Here is a 15,947-nt window from a genome sequence, read left to right as displayed (position 1 = left end):
GTTCAACACTTCCCGGGCTACTGCAACAATATCATCAACTCCCTTCTCTCCCTCTGTAATAGATTCTGCACCGTCTTCCATCATTTAATGTAGCTACATTATCCAGCTCCATCTCATATTGCTCACCTCTATCTGGGACTCAAAATTCCCATGATACCTCCTCAGCATAATTTATTAATTATGGTCATTTTCCCTCTGACATCTGTCCACCTATCCTAAGGCATTAATACATTCCAACGTCCTACGTTCCAGTCTCTAGCCAGCACTCTAGAATCAACATTTCTATTGGCCTTCCCAAAGTCCTGCAACACAGAGAGTCCATCATAACATTGACTGACGAGTCGAGTTCGATCTGCACTGCCATCCTACAGTACCTCTTCCACATCCTGTATTCGACCTTCCTGCATCTCTGAAGACTGCAGGGTCTGTTCACTCAAACGAAATAAAACCAATCAAGCAGGCAATCCAATGGCCATCATGTACTCCAAACTAGATTCACACCCAAGCCCTTACAAATTCGTAGAACACAGACACACAAGTCAGAAAATGTTATGATGCTCTGCCTTTCGATCCCTCAGTTTGTTGCAGAGACCGGTCAAGCTGCAACCTTATCCTGACTCCTCTTCCACTTCAAGCAAGTCGTGATGACATCCAGAATCCCTGCATGTTCTCTGGCCACTCCTTTTGTACTGATGCAGCTTCCAGTCAAGGGGTTCTGGACCTAATCAAAGCCACGGGCCTCAAGTGTATTGGCTTCTCATCTGCTCCAACCCTGGTCCAGGAGCTGCTGCTGATCCCTGACTAAACATTTCCCCACACAGAATCAGCTGATCTAAGTAATCACCAACACAGCGTTCATTTGTATCCAACAAACAACCAAGCTTCAGTTTGATGGTGTGGTCTTAGCTCATGAATTGCCACATAATACAGTATGTTATACAGGCATAACATGATTATCATGGTAATACTTGCTGATTGTCTTGCAAGTATTAATAGAACATATTCATTTTGCTTGACATGGGTGACAAATTATCTAAAAACCAACATGGGTTGGCTTTGATTCTGGAAAGTCTCTGAAACTTTACTGGAGTGATGAACATGATTCTTCCAAAAGATATTTCCACATTTGGTGTTTTGATGATGCTGGTGGAGAGCGCATGTTTAACACGTTATTTGAAAATCTCCCAAAGGTGTTCAAATGAATTGAGATCTGATGGCTGTAAAGGTCACAACATATGATTCACATCATTTTCATCAAACCATTCAGTGACCCTTCGTGTCCTACGGATCAAGGTATTGTCACTCTGGAAGAGACCACTAATAGATACGTTTCATCTTAAGTCAAAAGTGATCAATTAGAACAACTTTGTATTAATTTGCAGTGATGTTTTCCTCTAAAGGAACAAGTGGGCCCAAATCATACCAGCAAATTGCCCACCACGGCATAACAAAGCCACCAGATCACTTCCCTTTAAGGGCGAAGGGAAGTTTGTATATTTTTTAAAAAAGCATGTGCTGTTTCCTCATTAAGTGTTCACTCATCAATTATTAAAGTCTATCATCACAATTTTAACAGTGTAGCCAACAAGTGACCGTAGGCCCATATTTTGTTCTATCTGCCAGATGCTGTTGAAATTATCAGCACCATTTTTTTTCGGGCAGTTACATTCTTCTTCAAAAGTACTCATAGCAAACAACGAGTAAATATCCATATTATTGGCACTAGAATAAAGGTTAATTGTTAAAATACTCTTTTCACTGAATATACTTCCTAAACATAATGATTTTGAAATGAAACACTGAAGACTCTCTGGTGTGCTCGACCGTTCATTAAAAATACACTCAAAAGTTACTTTTATTTATTTGGCACATTAAAAACAACAGCCATAAAGACAAACACTTTCTAGTAGAGAAGTAAGATTGGTATTGCCTAAATAGCACAAATATTAAGGTTAAGACCCTACAATAACATTTATTATGTGAATGTACTTGCGTGATGTAAATTTTACGGTTAAAAAGCCAACAATAATGAATAAAATAAAATTATTAAGTCCTAATAAACTCTACCAAATTACATGACTAATTTAATATCAAAGTTAAGACCCTTTAATATTATACATGAAAATTTCGACAAATCCAAAAAATTCCCATAAGCACAGTGGAGAGAAAGAACTTTTAATAGAAGGAGACCTGCAGATCCCGGTTCAGGGACAATGGAGTGGCTATCTGCCTTGACCAGTTGGGGGGACAGTGAAGACGAAAGACAACAGGATAAATGCAGAGACAGACAGATAGACAACAAACAAGAGAACACAAACACTGAAAAGACTGGTGGAAATAGTAACTGCAGATCTGACCCATGAAGCTCCAGAGTCAGAAATACCTGTAGAGAGATCCAGGGACAGAGAGGACAGAAAAAAAAGAAATCACAAGCCATAGGAGAATGATGGCACAAAGTTATTAACATGCAATAGTGCATAAAAACATGTGGAGAAAATACTCTGTAGTTGCATTAAACATTTCAATCTCTGCCATTGTTTTTCAACAGCTAAAGCAATACAACAGATATGTGTCTCATAGACTGTATAAGAATGTATAAGAATCAGACTATATTCTCATACAGTCTATGGTGTGTCTACTTGCTCTTTTATTTGTAAGTCTGTTTTTATAGAATATTACATTATAAAAATGGTATGCTTAAAAACAGAATTTTATATCAGTAGTAATAGTCTAGCAAACCTGTATCTTTGAGTTTGTGGTAAGTCTTTAATGTGTAAATAGGAACCTTCGTCGGCCGTGTTTCACCTGGGAATGTAAACAGCGCCGGACTGACGTGGTTTTGGTGGAGGCTTCCTGTGAGGAGGGAGAACCGCTGGCGTCAGTTATCTGAAACTAAATGAGTTACTTCTATTCGCTTTTATTAATATTTAATCAGGTAAATGACAGATTTTTTAGCCAGCAATGCTGGTATTGGCTGCGACACGTTACATGCGCCTTATGTAGCTTTTTTTTTGTAATTGTATTTTTTTTTAAATTTTTATTACGACATAAATAATATAGTTGTACGTTAGCTAGCCAGAGGTAAACGTTAACTGCCGTTGTAATTCAAAAGCTTAAATGAAACTGAATGTAAAGGAGTCACACTATTTGGATAATATGGTAAAAGAGAAACGAAGCGTTTACTTTGGCGTGTGTGCTGTTGCTGTTCACCCGTTTTGAAAAGACATTTGTCGGTTGTTTTGAAGAGATAATCTGTAAAACCTCTGACCACGACACACCCTGAGGCTCTAACGTTTCTGCTGTTTTTTTTACAGTTACGCACTTACAAGAGCAGGAGAGCCATGCCTTTCCTCCACGGCTTCCGAAGGATCATCTATGAGTATCAGCCGCTGGTCGATGCCGTGATGTGTGTTGTTGGACTGGAGGAAGGAGACGCAGGTCAACAGGACAGGTAAAACTGGAGACATGAATGTTGTCTCATTGACTGTACTGTTGCGAGATTGACTTTCTCCATCTTCTGTTATTCCATCACTTAAGTGTTTCCTCACAGAGGTGATAAAGTTTCCCAAAAGCAAAATGTGTTACATGGTATAGCTGCAAAAATAAATCCAGTTATTGCCTATCAAATTAATTGTCAACTGCTTTGAAGATAACAATATCGTGTGCAATGGTTTTATGGTGTGCTTAGTTGTTTCTTGTTTGTTTGTTTGTGTTTTGTTTTGTTTTGTTTTTGAATGTTGTGTGTTTTTTGTTACTTTTACTTTGATGCACCAAGCTGGAATAGCACTCCAAATCTTGTTGTATCCTAAATATAATGACAATAAATGTTTTCTGTTTCTATTTGTAATCGATTAATTGGCTTGAGTAATTATCTTAAAAAACTAAATCAAAGTTCTTTTATTTTGGCTCTCTTATTTTTTACTCCAGTAAACCTAATATCTTTGAGTTGTGAACAAAACCAGACCCTATAGTAACATTCCATAGACCAAACAGCAAATTAATCAATGGATAAAATAAAGAACAGTGCAGATAATTGCTAGTTACAGCCATACTTCATAGTCATCATAAACAAATAAACTACTTCTATGATGTGGGACATGATGTAAGGCAGAGTTAGCATTGTCGCCTGACAACTAGAAGGTCCTTGATTGGCTTCCCGGCCCGGGGTATTTCTGTGTGGAGACCCACAGAGGATGAAGCAATGTATAGATGGCGGATGTGATATGAAAATGTAGCTCATAAAGTTTCATTTTTCATTTTCAGTCATTGGTTTTGTTATACATATTCTGTGGTGTAACATCTACTACTCGTGCCAACTGCATTTGGTTGAAACACTGGTGGCATTTCTTACAGTTTGAACGAAAAAGAGCAACTTCTTTCTACTCATATCAGAGGACCTGAGGATGAGTCCGGTGCATGTAACTCTCTGGTGGAGCTTCTGGAGCGAGAGTCCAAGTCAGAAGTGTTTGTGGAAGGTATCAGCTATGCCCTGTTTAAAGTGGCAGAGCGGGGGCTGGTGGATGCAGCGGAAATCCTTCTACGCTTTGGAGCTGATCTAAACTTTGAAGGTGAGTAATCATTTGATAGTGTTCTTTTAATATTGTATGTTTTGTTTTTACTTCACATTCTAAACATTTTCTGCTAGTTTTACTAAAGTGTGAATAGTCAAATATTACTGTACCTAATTGCATATGTTCTATTATGCATTGTTCATAAATCAGCAGTTGTGTTGCTTATAAGGCTCGCTTGCAATTGATGTTTGATCAACTGCAATTTAGTCCTTGAAAACATGGTTGGCTTATTTATTACACAGGTATCTTACATCAGTTTCAGTAATAGTAGTCTTATCAGTAATCTCAGTAAAGCACCGCTATATATCAATCGTTTTCAGTGATATACCTTGATTTTACAAGATATGGACCAGTCACACATCTGGGACAGCATATGGGTTGTCAAAGTTGTAAACAGACTTGGATGTTTCAGACAGATGCTTTCCTGGCTCTCGTACACTGGCATATTAATTTTAATGATATCCATGTGAGAAAAATGTGTGTTTTTTTAACAACTGCACATATATGGGTAGACAGAGTATTTTATTGTTCCTCAAGGGGGAAATGACACCAGCAATCCACAAAAATGACAAAAGCAGCAATTCTCTTAAATGACAAAGATTTACAAAATACAGAAGCTACAATCAATCCATTCATTAGCTAGAAGTGTACACCCCTAGTTGTACACCCTGAACAAGGGATTGATCGATATGTTTTCGTGTGTATGTGTTTCTTTAGGACTGATACTGATTCCAATTATTGGTCATCAAGAAAGACCAATAACCAATATTTTTAACTGATACACATATATGTTATACTTGAACAGTGTTTGATAGCAGGGAACCTGTCATTCATAACTAGGCTTCTTCATGATTAAGGCAGCTCCTAGCAATAGGAATGATGACGTCAGAACAACACAGGAGGCTATAACGTTCTCTTCTGTTTATTGATCGATCAGTTGAATTGAACAGTTTGTCTCTCGCAGTTCCGTCCACTGCTCTTCTCTGTTTTCATAGTTTTTCTCTGTTCTGTCACTTGTGTTTGCCACTAAGGCCCATATCTTAAAGCAATATTAGTTATTGTTTTCTAGTTTTGTTCAGGGGTAATCTGACTTGGCCGCTAGCCATTAGTGTAGCCTACGCCGCTGTGAAAGCAGTACATTTCCTGGTTTGTAGTGATGGCGTATGTTTTTTGTTCAGTTTTTGCAGGCTGTGTCCCAGCGAGAGAGACTAAGACCACAGAATGACTACAGTAAGAGAAAGGCAGCTGCATCCGACCCAAAGTAGTGCATTTAATTTAGTCATAATCGATTAATAAGAATAGCAATGTCGACAATCAGAAACATTTAGATGCTGCCATTAATGTGCAAAATTGAATGCAAAATGTAGCGAATGTACAGAATGTAGATTGCGGCTCAGAGAGAAAATGTAAATTGCTTTTGCAGTGGTTAATAACAAATTACTTCTGACTACAGACACTCTGTTGGCTGACCAGGAGGTTGTCTAGAGAGTGTTATTGATTTGATGAAAAGAATACCTTCAGGTCAAATCAACCATCAGGTGTATTGTATAAAAACTGGGAGTTAAGTGCAGCATGTATATATTGTTAATTTATTTGGTACCAGTTTGGTACAATGAGATGCTCTTGAAGAAATAAGTAATACTATTGTAATAATATAGCGCTATATACCGCTGTGAAAGTAAGATCAACCATGAGCTCTTAGGTTATCATTTATTATCTGTTTTTCATGTTATGTAACTGTATCTTTGTTGTCCTGAAACTGTTCAAGGTTAGTAGAGTAACTTTGTCATAGCCTAATTATAGAAGAGTTACCAAGGGGTCAAAAGGTCAAGGTTGGAGGTCAACTAGAGTAGAAATGGTTACCCCTAAAGTGGTTTTGTCTTTGGAAAGATGACCTTAGGTTTCTTACATGGTATGGATACTATGCCATGAGGTTTAAACTTACAATCTATTTACAATGAACCAATGGAAAAGAGTCTGCTCACCATGAATGCTGTTGCATTGTGCTTCTTCCATGTGGGAGAGAGGACAGAGGTCTCTCCCCCCATGCTGTGTAGGGTCTTCTCCATTGTAATGATGTCATTTCATTTGCATTATTGTTGACTGTAGTAGATTTATGGACAACCCAGCAGTGTGTTTGTTGCTTTATTCAAGGGTAGAATCCTGGGAGTAAAATATCCACAACGCCACCATATTCTTAACTGTGACTCATAGTTTTTGTTTGTTTTTTAAAGATTCCAAGTCATTGTTCTAAATCAGAAAATTTACTTGGTAATGTCAGACATGCCACAAACCTTTAAGATGACTGTTAATCTTGGACGACCAAGTTCAGGTTGGGTGGAAATCACACCTCAAAATGTCATATTATTAAATAGACATTTAGAAAAAGTAATTTCAGGGACTAGGAGCTTTATGAATCTATGCCACTTGCAGTGGATTTACACCAAATGAACAACATAATGGCACACAGATTTCAAAGGGAAAGAAAATAATGAAACTGTGAATCTTGTACTCTATATTCTGTTGATAATGAATAGGTTTGCCAGCTGTTACAAATTACTTTCAAAGGTAAATGTATTTTTGTGTGTGCTCGCGTGGAAGGTAATTAGTTCTCTAACATTCATCTTGTTCCATCTTTTTGTATGTGATGGTGGGACCAAGCGACACGCGTAACCGTAAATGCTCTACATTTGTAATGAACATTTAATGACAGATTGTACTTTGAAGCATGAGAAGACTTCTTCTTTTCTACTTTGCACAAGTAACTGCATATGTATAATGAGCACGTTGTCACTGATAAGAACATAAGAGAATAAGTCTCCCTATAGGAAATTGCAGTGAAAATCGAGCATGTATTGCTGCTGAGATAAAACCTGCCAGGACTCAGCCAAACTCTGCTGTGGTGACCTCTGGTGGTTTTAGACATGTGTTCCCCCAGGGACATAATTAGAGAATTCTGGCAGAGGCTGCTTCATTCATCTTTCACATTTCTTGAATGCCTCTTTCCAGAAAGTTAACACTGACAAATGCTCCACATAGCATGCAAAACCACTCAAGTTTCACTTTTTCAAGTGTCTGCCGTCCTTTCTTTTCTTGTGCTTATTTGTACTGTATATTGCACTCTATGGACTATGGATTGGAGTGTTTACAGAAACGTGAATGTGTCAGTGACATGCGTATAGACAGATGTTTGCTACTCATTTCTTTAAAAACCCTTCTGTTGTGTCACTGCTCTGATCTTATTTTATTGGGTTTTTTATTACAATGTTTCTGTTATTGCTTTGTGTTTTCTATGTTTACTTTTGTTTTCTGTATTCCTTTGACTTTTTCTCTAATTATAATATGTATCTAGGTACAGCTTACGTGGTTATTTTTTTAATTAGACAGTCTTTTCTCAAGAACATTGGGGTCTTGCTGCTCTGAACACGTAATGTATGCGGACCGCTTGCCGAGCGGCTGTGCGGTAGAATTATCTTGTTACTGGCAAAACATGACGTTGAGCTTTGGTCTTGGGATTATTATGTCTTTTGCTTTTAGAGCCAGCCCAATGCTGTGAAACTTTTCAGTTTTTCACCAAGTTTGTGTAGTATGGGCAGGGTAGCATCCACAGACTATGTTGGACTATGTTAGGGATAAAGTTACTTAGCAACCGACAGCTGATACTGGTGAAATAAATACAGATGGAGTGATCAAGACCCCAAAGTCGAAGCCCTGTATGATGCAAAGTTGTTATTTCATGTGTACCAGTAGTTTAATTTTAAAAGTATGGCCACTTTTTGTGCTTTTTTATAAAAAACAGACCAAACACATCTCGTGTAAAAAGTATAAATATAAGATTGGTCTATTTTGATGCTTAAAGAATGGACCTCCATGGCACATATGTACTACCTACATGTTGCTCACATGCCAGGTGTAGCCAGTTTCATTGACTGTAATGGAAGCGTAGAGTTGGAACAACAGCTCTGTTAATGGTCTGCATGAATTACATGTTCAGTGTAGCCACGGCTTTAGCCACCTTTGTGCAGTCGCTTGGAAAGCTTTGCCCAATCACATTTAATGACAAATGTTCTGTTGTCAAAATCCTTATCTGTCTGATATATTTCATTCCCATGATAAAGACTGTGTTTGGGTAACATGGTTTTTTGTTTTCCACTCTCAAGACCCCGTGTCATACTACAATCCACTACATATAGCAGTTTTAAGGAACCGACCGAACATGGTGAAGCTGCTGGTTGGACATGGAGCTGACATTGAAAAGAGGGATAGGGTGAGCTCCAGACTTTCTGTGTCCTCTCATTCAATCAACTCGTGTTTTTTCAATCGTTAGGTATCAATACTATCTACTACCTTGTTTTTCAGATCCATGAAAGCAGTCCCCTGGACCTTGCTAGTGAGGAGTCAGAGAGACTGCCCTGCCTGCTCACCTTGCTGGACCTTGGAGCTGCTGTGAATGCAAGAGATAAACATGGTAAATTCACACTGGTCAACCTAATTGGAAAAATATTAATTCATACTCCCATTCATTAATTCTGAAAGGTAACTGCTTTGGTTTTGTCTCCAAAGGAAAAACCCCTTTGCTCCACGCCTTGGCAAGCAGTGATGGACTCACTGTGCACAACACAGAGAACATTGAGCTTCTACTTGAGAGAGGTACTGACTTTAAAATGCCCTTCATTTTCACTTTGCATTCTTGTCTGCTCGTGGTCATTCAAATATTTCCTCAAACAGCATCACAGCTAAAGCACTGCATTTAGAATCTTATTGCCACCTGTACGCATTTTAAGATTAAAGTAAGCGGCCCGTGTTAGGCTAAAATATGCACATATAGTTTTTATAGATTTTGAAAATGGAGCATAAGCGGTCCTGTGATCCAGGCACAAAGCAGATAAAGATTTTGTACAAAGATGATGATGACATGAAACGCATCACCTTCTGTCTGCATAGTGTTAAGGTTATCATAAATCTCCACATCAACTGACGCACTCATGTACAGTCATATTTCCAGTGTTCTGGGATAAGTCTCTTGGTTGTGACAGTTCGAATCATAAAAGCTTTCTCTACATTAATAGGTAACAACAAAACAGCATCTCAACAACCACAAAGACGCTTGTCATTCACATGCACCCTTCTGTCAAAAATATAAGAAAAACATCCAAACTATTAACAATCCGTAAAGATCCGTATGTGTGCCTTCCAGCACCATACGTCTGTGAGCGAGACGAGGAGATGTGGGATGCAGTGTTTCTGTCATACCAAAGTCTAAAAGTCACAATATGTCAAACTCTGTCTTCAATTTTGCCTTTTATAAAAATAAAATATCTCTCTGGACTCCCAACTTCATGAAAGCACAATACTGAATATGTTTAGATAACTAATGTAGGCATCAAAAGCTCTGTTTTTGCTGCTTACATTTTTAAAGGCTGTAACCACTATCCTCTGTTAGTGTTTTATAAATGACCCAAACAGCAACTCAGGTGTCATTAATATAATGTTGTCCATTTGCAAACGGTCTCATTATTTCATTTACACGATTTAAACACATTAGCTCTGATGTGCATAGCAGCTAACTGTTGTAGAATTGATCACGAATGCGGTTCTAAGTAATGCTTCCTTCTGTAAAAGGTGCTGACATTAACGCTGCAACAGTAGACGGTGAAACAGTTCAGTCCTCGTTGGTGTTTCTGGTAAAAGAGGCTCTGGAGGCCAGCGCCGAGGAGGCTGCTGAGATCGGTGTCTTCTGCTTGAAAACCACACGTCTTCTGCTGGCCCATGGAGGGGACCCCAGCTGCTGTCGGAATGATCACGGCGAGCCCTCCCTGACGCAGACAAGCCTGGAGCACTTTGACCTGCTCTTCCCTCTGGCTGTGCTCTTAATGCAGAGTGGAGTTGCTTTGGTTTGCGCCTATCACAGCTACCCCTGTTGGTCAGGTTACAGACTCCTTTTCCAGAGGCTCCAAACGGCCCTGGAGCAGAGCTCTGATCAAAGTCATGCCACCGAGCTCCTGGAGCAGGCTGAGATGTTGCTCGACCTAGCAAGGGTAAACTTCCCCAAGCTGCACGTCCCTCGCAGGCTGGAGCTCCCTGTGCCCGGTCAGGACCCTCACCCATACGCTCAGGCTCTGGTAGACCTGCATGACCGTGCAGTAGAGCGTGAAGCAAGCCCTCCAGCTCTGCGATGCCTTTGTCGGGTATACATAAGGAGCTACTTACAGCCCTGGCCACTGGAAGACAGAGTCAAAGCCTTGCCTCTACCAGACAGACTGAAAGACTTTCTTCATCCCGAGCACACATATACCCCAAAGCCTGGCTGGGACTGCTTCAAGCCCCAGCAGAGCCAACGCTGACCAATTACCGGCTTAGTTTCTGTGCTGCCTAAAATCTGAAATGAAAGACTGAACATACCTGAAATAATCTGTGTGAAATATTTGACCATAAATTAAGCTCAAGCTAACTTACCATTGAGGCCTTTGTTGAGTTCTTATTCTGTTTGTCTGTGCCAAATTAACAGACAAGTGTGTTAATGTTTACTTTAAAATACAAGGTTATTTTGTACAAAATAGTCTGAGGTGTAACTACTTTTTCACTGTTCTGATTAAACTGCAGTTTTGTTATGAACCAAATGACTTCATGAAGGAGATTGCAATAAAAATGTGAGCCACCAGATGGCAGTGTTGCTCCTGCATATCAGAAGTAGCTCAGATGTCAGGGTCAAAGATTTAGTTATTCACAGTGCAGCCTATTAAAGTTGTTCCAGCACAGTCGGGTCCATCTATATTTTATCTCCTCAACATGATGGTGGTGCATTGTGGAATATGTGTATCTCCTTACTTAACATGAAGGTGGAAGAATAAAAAAATGTGTGTTTCACCCACAGCGTCCGGATAACCTACTATTTACAGCCGTTTGACATTATTTTGCATTTGTCAACACATCGCTGCTTGTAATTGTCCAGGTAGTGGCGGTGTGGCGCCGAATGTGACTTTCACATTCATACCTACCTGTAACGAGGGAATAATTGGTGCCACATATTTACCTCATGGTTGTGTTCTTACTCCAAACATCAGTTGCATGAATGCTGAAATAAAGCAGGCGGAATAAAATGCTGTGGCACAGCAGGGAGAGAGTGCCTCTAGATGTTTTGACATGGTTTTATTGTGACATAATGTAGCTGCAGTGGCTGGTGGAGTAGAAAGTTTTACCAAGCATTCTTAATGCTTATGTTTAAATTCTGATGAATTTAGGGGCCCTGTCGTTCCCCCTTCCACTCCCACACATGTGCAAAAACCCATTTCTGCCCATCACAGCTTTAGTAGCAGGCTAACAGTGCCTCAAAGAAGCGTATTATGATGGTACAGGGCACCATAGGGTACATATGTGTTTGCGTCCATGTGTGTGTGACGAGCAAACTAAATAGGACATTGTGTTACACAACTAACCCCTTCCTGACATTGCTGAAGCTGGAGTGGCTCCAAGGCTTGCAGGCGCTCCAGCTCCTCTTGGTTATCTAGGTCACAGCCTCTGAGGAGAAGAGCCTCAGCAGCAGCAGCAGCAGCCCTGCATGACACACGCTTCACTCTCCTGTCTGTCTGAATCTCCCTGCATACTCTTGACAAAACCTCAACACTGGCCCTGGTCGAATCAGGGAGGGAGGGGAGGGAGAGAGGGGGAGGGAGGGGGTTGCAGGAGGCAGAACGGTGAAAAAAACAGACACGGCATATGTCGAATGGTTTGCGAGAGCGCTCATGGAGGACACATGGAAATGGCAACGTTGGATTACATTTATACTATACACTAGCTGTAGGAACATAATCCACCCAACCAACAACCTCAACACTGGAGGGAAAAAAAAAAAAAACAGGCTCCTTCCATAGAGTCCAATCGCTGCTTGTAGAAGGTGATAGAATAGAGATAGTGGGGGGAGGGCTAAGCCAGTACTCTCCATCCAGCATTTATTGGAAAACAGTGCGAGTGAAGCTCTGTACTGAAATTAGTTATTGATCTATTCTCTCCCTGAAGCCCATGGGTCTTTCCCACCACACCTGCTCATTCTCTCATAGCCTTTTCTTTCACCACAGCCCATTATATCTTTCAACCTTTGCTTCGAGCTGCTGCGTGTTTCTGCTTGTTTTGTGGTTCTTTTATTTACTTCAGATTATTTTGTCTTATGGAGAAGTTATACCAAAATAAGATCTTTATCATTTTTCCTAGAAACTTTGATATTTTACTAAGTTAAATCTAAAACAGTGTGATGAGGGCAGAAAACACAAAATATGACTAACACATGCCTTATAGTCCACAAAGTGAAGAGAATTATTCCGAAACTGACTTACAGCATGTTGAAATGAAGAAACCTCATATTCAGTGTTTAGTATGATGCCCTCTTTATTTGAAAGAAATTCTTTCTGCTAGTTATCATCTCTTTTCATGTCTTCTACTTAGTTTTAAACATCATTTTTGTTTTCAACTCATTATCTTGTGCACAACAGACTGAAGAATGTGGAGGCTTGATCAATTCTATGTTTAAGTAACACAAAAGGCAGCACAAGGACAAGACATTACATAGTAGAGTAGATGTTTTGAAGGATAAACCCGCTTGAAATTGATTTCGCTCATTTGACTCAGGCTAGAACTCACTTTATGGATATCAGTTCATAAAAGTAAGAAAAGTAGGCTTTTGTGAGCAAGATTTAAATAAAAAAAAAAAGGTAAAGAACTAGCTCACTACTCTGCATGCTGCCTGCCAAGAGCCATGAGCATATAAAAGAATAATTTGGAATTCATTAAAATTACATATGAAAGCTGGGGGTTTTTTTTGTTTGTTTTGTTGTTGTTGTTGTTTATGTCTGTGCTTCGTGGCTGAGTTCCTAGTCTGGCCTTAACCTTTTCATTAACCACTACGTCACCAACTGAAAGACATCGTGGTCTATTCTGGGCCTTTTTCTTCTATAGAGCGCAGCCTGGGCAGAATGTGCATCTCCTTGTCTTTCACTAGACATTGTCTAGACACGGGATAATTGCAGACATCACTGAACGCTCAGCTGCTGCCTGGAAGCCTCATGGGAGTTGAGGTGGACTTTGGAGGGAAATGGCCAACAGTCAGTGAGGGGGTCACAGTGCGCTCACGCCCCTCTCTCCAGATTGCGTGTTTATGTGTTTGCCCATACATCTCTGTAATGTATGTGTGCGCACTGGTGTGAAGGCAAGCGTGGATTCAGATGTGTGTGGGAGAGAGAGAGGGAGAGAGAGAGAGAGAGAGAGAGAGGGAGAAAGGGAGCATAGACGTTGAAACACACAGTGCTCATAACCGCAGATGTGGTGACTTCATCAGAAAAAAATGTACCCCGTCCTTTTAGCTCGGCGAGTGTTGATGGAGCGCACCAAAATTAATGGCTGTTAACATTAAGATGAATCTGGAACATATTCTGCACTTATACTTGCTTCCATGCAGTATATTATGTCTCCAGCAAGAATATTGTTGTTTGGAGGAGACATTTATAAATGTGGAGCTTTGACTGGGTGTGTGTGTGTTTGTGAATGTGTGTGTTCTGGTGAGGGGGGGATGTTGGTTGGTCTCTGAGAGATGGTCGCAGGTCGCCGGGTTCATCCAGGGCAGGGACTAATCTCAGTGGGGGTGGATTGGATGCAGGATAACTGAATCCTGTTGGGGCAGGCCACCTTCTCATTCTGCTCCAGGTGTTGGTTCCTGCTTTAGATTGACACACCGGCCTGCTGACGGTTGTGCTCAGCAGCCTCTGCAGATTTAGCTTCAAGCTGTATGATTAGATTGAAGAGGTTTTTTTGTTTGGTACATTTGGAAACAGAATATGTTAAGATTTAAAAGCATCCCTATATATAATTCGTAGATTATATTTTGCATAGATACTGTTTTAAAATCTATGATGGTACATTTTATTTTTTTTTTTTTTTTGTTAAGCATACCTGTCCTCAACTCTCTTTGGAAAGAAAATATCTCCGACAAGTAACATAGCCATACTGCTATATACAAGTATTAAGACAAATCTGTTTTTGTTCTTTCGGGGGGAGACTAATTTGAAAGTGTAGCACGGCAAAAAGTTATGGTTCCATACTCCAACTCCTATTTTAGAAGCACACAAAATCCACCACCCTCTACATTTCTACAACTGACGCCATTTCACAGAAATTCCAGACAACTGGCGCCTGAGCTCTGCCTCCAAGAAGGACATGATGAATAGGACACACCCTTGGTATGCTAGTGAATGGTAGAATATATGGCACACTGCAGTGTTACAGCCTAGATTCATTACAGCCTCTCGTCCTAGCTCCTAGCTCTTTTCAGTGTCGTTTTCTCTGCTTTTCTCCCCCTTGCGTTTCAAGCTGCTCGCCTATTTTTAAAAAGCTTGAATTTGAGTGAAATGCACTGAGGCACCAGTAAGGCGAGCTACAGCTCTTTCCAGCGCTGGTTCCTGATCCACCTCTTTGTTGTGGTCTATGCATGCCTGCTCTAGTCACATGACTGCGTTTCTATGGCAACTCGGGTTTGAGTAATCATTTGCGTTACGACCTTTATTCCCTTGAGGAAAGGGGAGGGGGAGGTTAGACTGAGCCTGTAGAAAGAGGGAGCAAGAGGAAAGAGAAAAGACAGGCAGAAGGGGAGCGGCGGAGAGGCACAGGGAAGGAAAATCGGCAAAACAACGGCTGTAGAGGGAAAATTTTGCCCTTTCTTACTTACATTATTCGCGTTTTATCTTTTTTGCCTTCTTACTGCGGGCCAACCTCTACCTCGGTGTAAGTTGGTAGCTGGAAAAAAAAGAAGAGACAAAAGCCTGCCACTAAACACTGGGTTGTGTGCTTTGAGTTTCACCATAATATCTTTTGTGTAGTGACTCACTCGGTGACTAGGGCAGGAAAGTGAGTTTGGTTAGAGAGACAGCAGGCATGTATGTTTCATAAGGGCCTGCAAACGCACACACACACACTCACACACACACACACACACACACTCACACACACGCCTCCCCTTCATTTCTTCTCGGAGGAAAAGAAGTACTGTGCCACATGTGCAAGTCTCAGCAGAAACAGATTCTGTATGTTCCTGTTTCTTGCTCTCCCGGCTGCGTTGTCATGGTTACCGAGCTAGTTCACCAAGGCACGCAGCTCCTCTCTCTCTCTCCCTCTCTCTCTCTCTCTCACCCTCTCCCTCTCCACCGTTGGGTGATTCAACCCATCAGTTGGGTTGTGTCATCTCCTAGATGGAGTTTCAAGCTCCCACATCTCCTAAATGGAGTTTCTCAGTTTGGGCTTGTATTCCAATTGGATTCCAGTCTGAGAAAATTGAATAATTGTCTGTGTGTGTGGGTGGGGCTAATGGGTGGATTTTGTGGGTGTCTTACCAGC

The 15,947-nt window shown here is 40.6% G+C and overlaps 1 protein-coding gene and 1 long non-coding RNA gene across 3 annotated transcripts in view; one reads left to right on the top strand and one right to left on the bottom strand.

Moving 5' to 3' along the window:
* The first annotated feature begins 2,853 nt into the window (after window positions 1-2,853).
* Window positions 2,854-11,442, top strand: asb6 (ankyrin repeat and SOCS box containing 6). Of its 2 annotated transcripts, none has more exons than XM_008306064.1 (7): window positions 2,854-2,935; window positions 3,315-3,451; window positions 4,393-4,568; window positions 8,732-8,838; window positions 8,931-9,039; window positions 9,135-9,221; window positions 10,194-11,442. In XM_008306064.1, the coding sequence occupies exons 1-7, from the start codon at window positions 2,897-2,899 to the stop codon at window positions 10,913-10,915; spliced, it is 1,377 nt and encodes a 458-aa protein (XP_008304286.1). In that variant the 5' UTR covers window positions 2,854-2,896; the 3' UTR covers window positions 10,916-11,442. The 2 variants fall into 2 exon arrangements, with proteins under 2 accessions (XP_008304286.1, XP_008304282.1); XM_008306060.1 differs by having other exon boundaries at window positions 4,354-4,568.
* The window catches only part of LOC103375751 (uncharacterized), a 17,492-nt gene continuing 4,916 nt past the window's right edge, over window positions 3,372-15,947 (bottom strand). Inside the window, exons 2-3 of the long non-coding RNA XR_521245.1 lie at window positions 8,919-9,015; window positions 3,372-3,419 (exon numbers count right to left, since the gene is read on the bottom strand). This is a non-coding gene — a long non-coding RNA (uncharacterized LOC103375751). The remainder of the gene's footprint in view (window positions 3,420-8,918; window positions 9,016-15,947) is intronic.

The sequence above is a fragment of the Stegastes partitus genome, unplaced genomic scaffold (assembly GCF_000690725.1).
Source record: "Stegastes partitus isolate 25-593 unplaced genomic scaffold, Stegastes_partitus-1.0.2 Scaffold44, whole genome shotgun sequence".
Classification (NCBI taxonomy): domain Eukaryota; kingdom Metazoa; phylum Chordata; class Actinopteri; family Pomacentridae; genus Stegastes; species Stegastes partitus.
The sequence above is the reverse complement of the archived record's forward strand: the minus strand, read 5'-3'. Positions and strand labels throughout refer to the sequence as shown.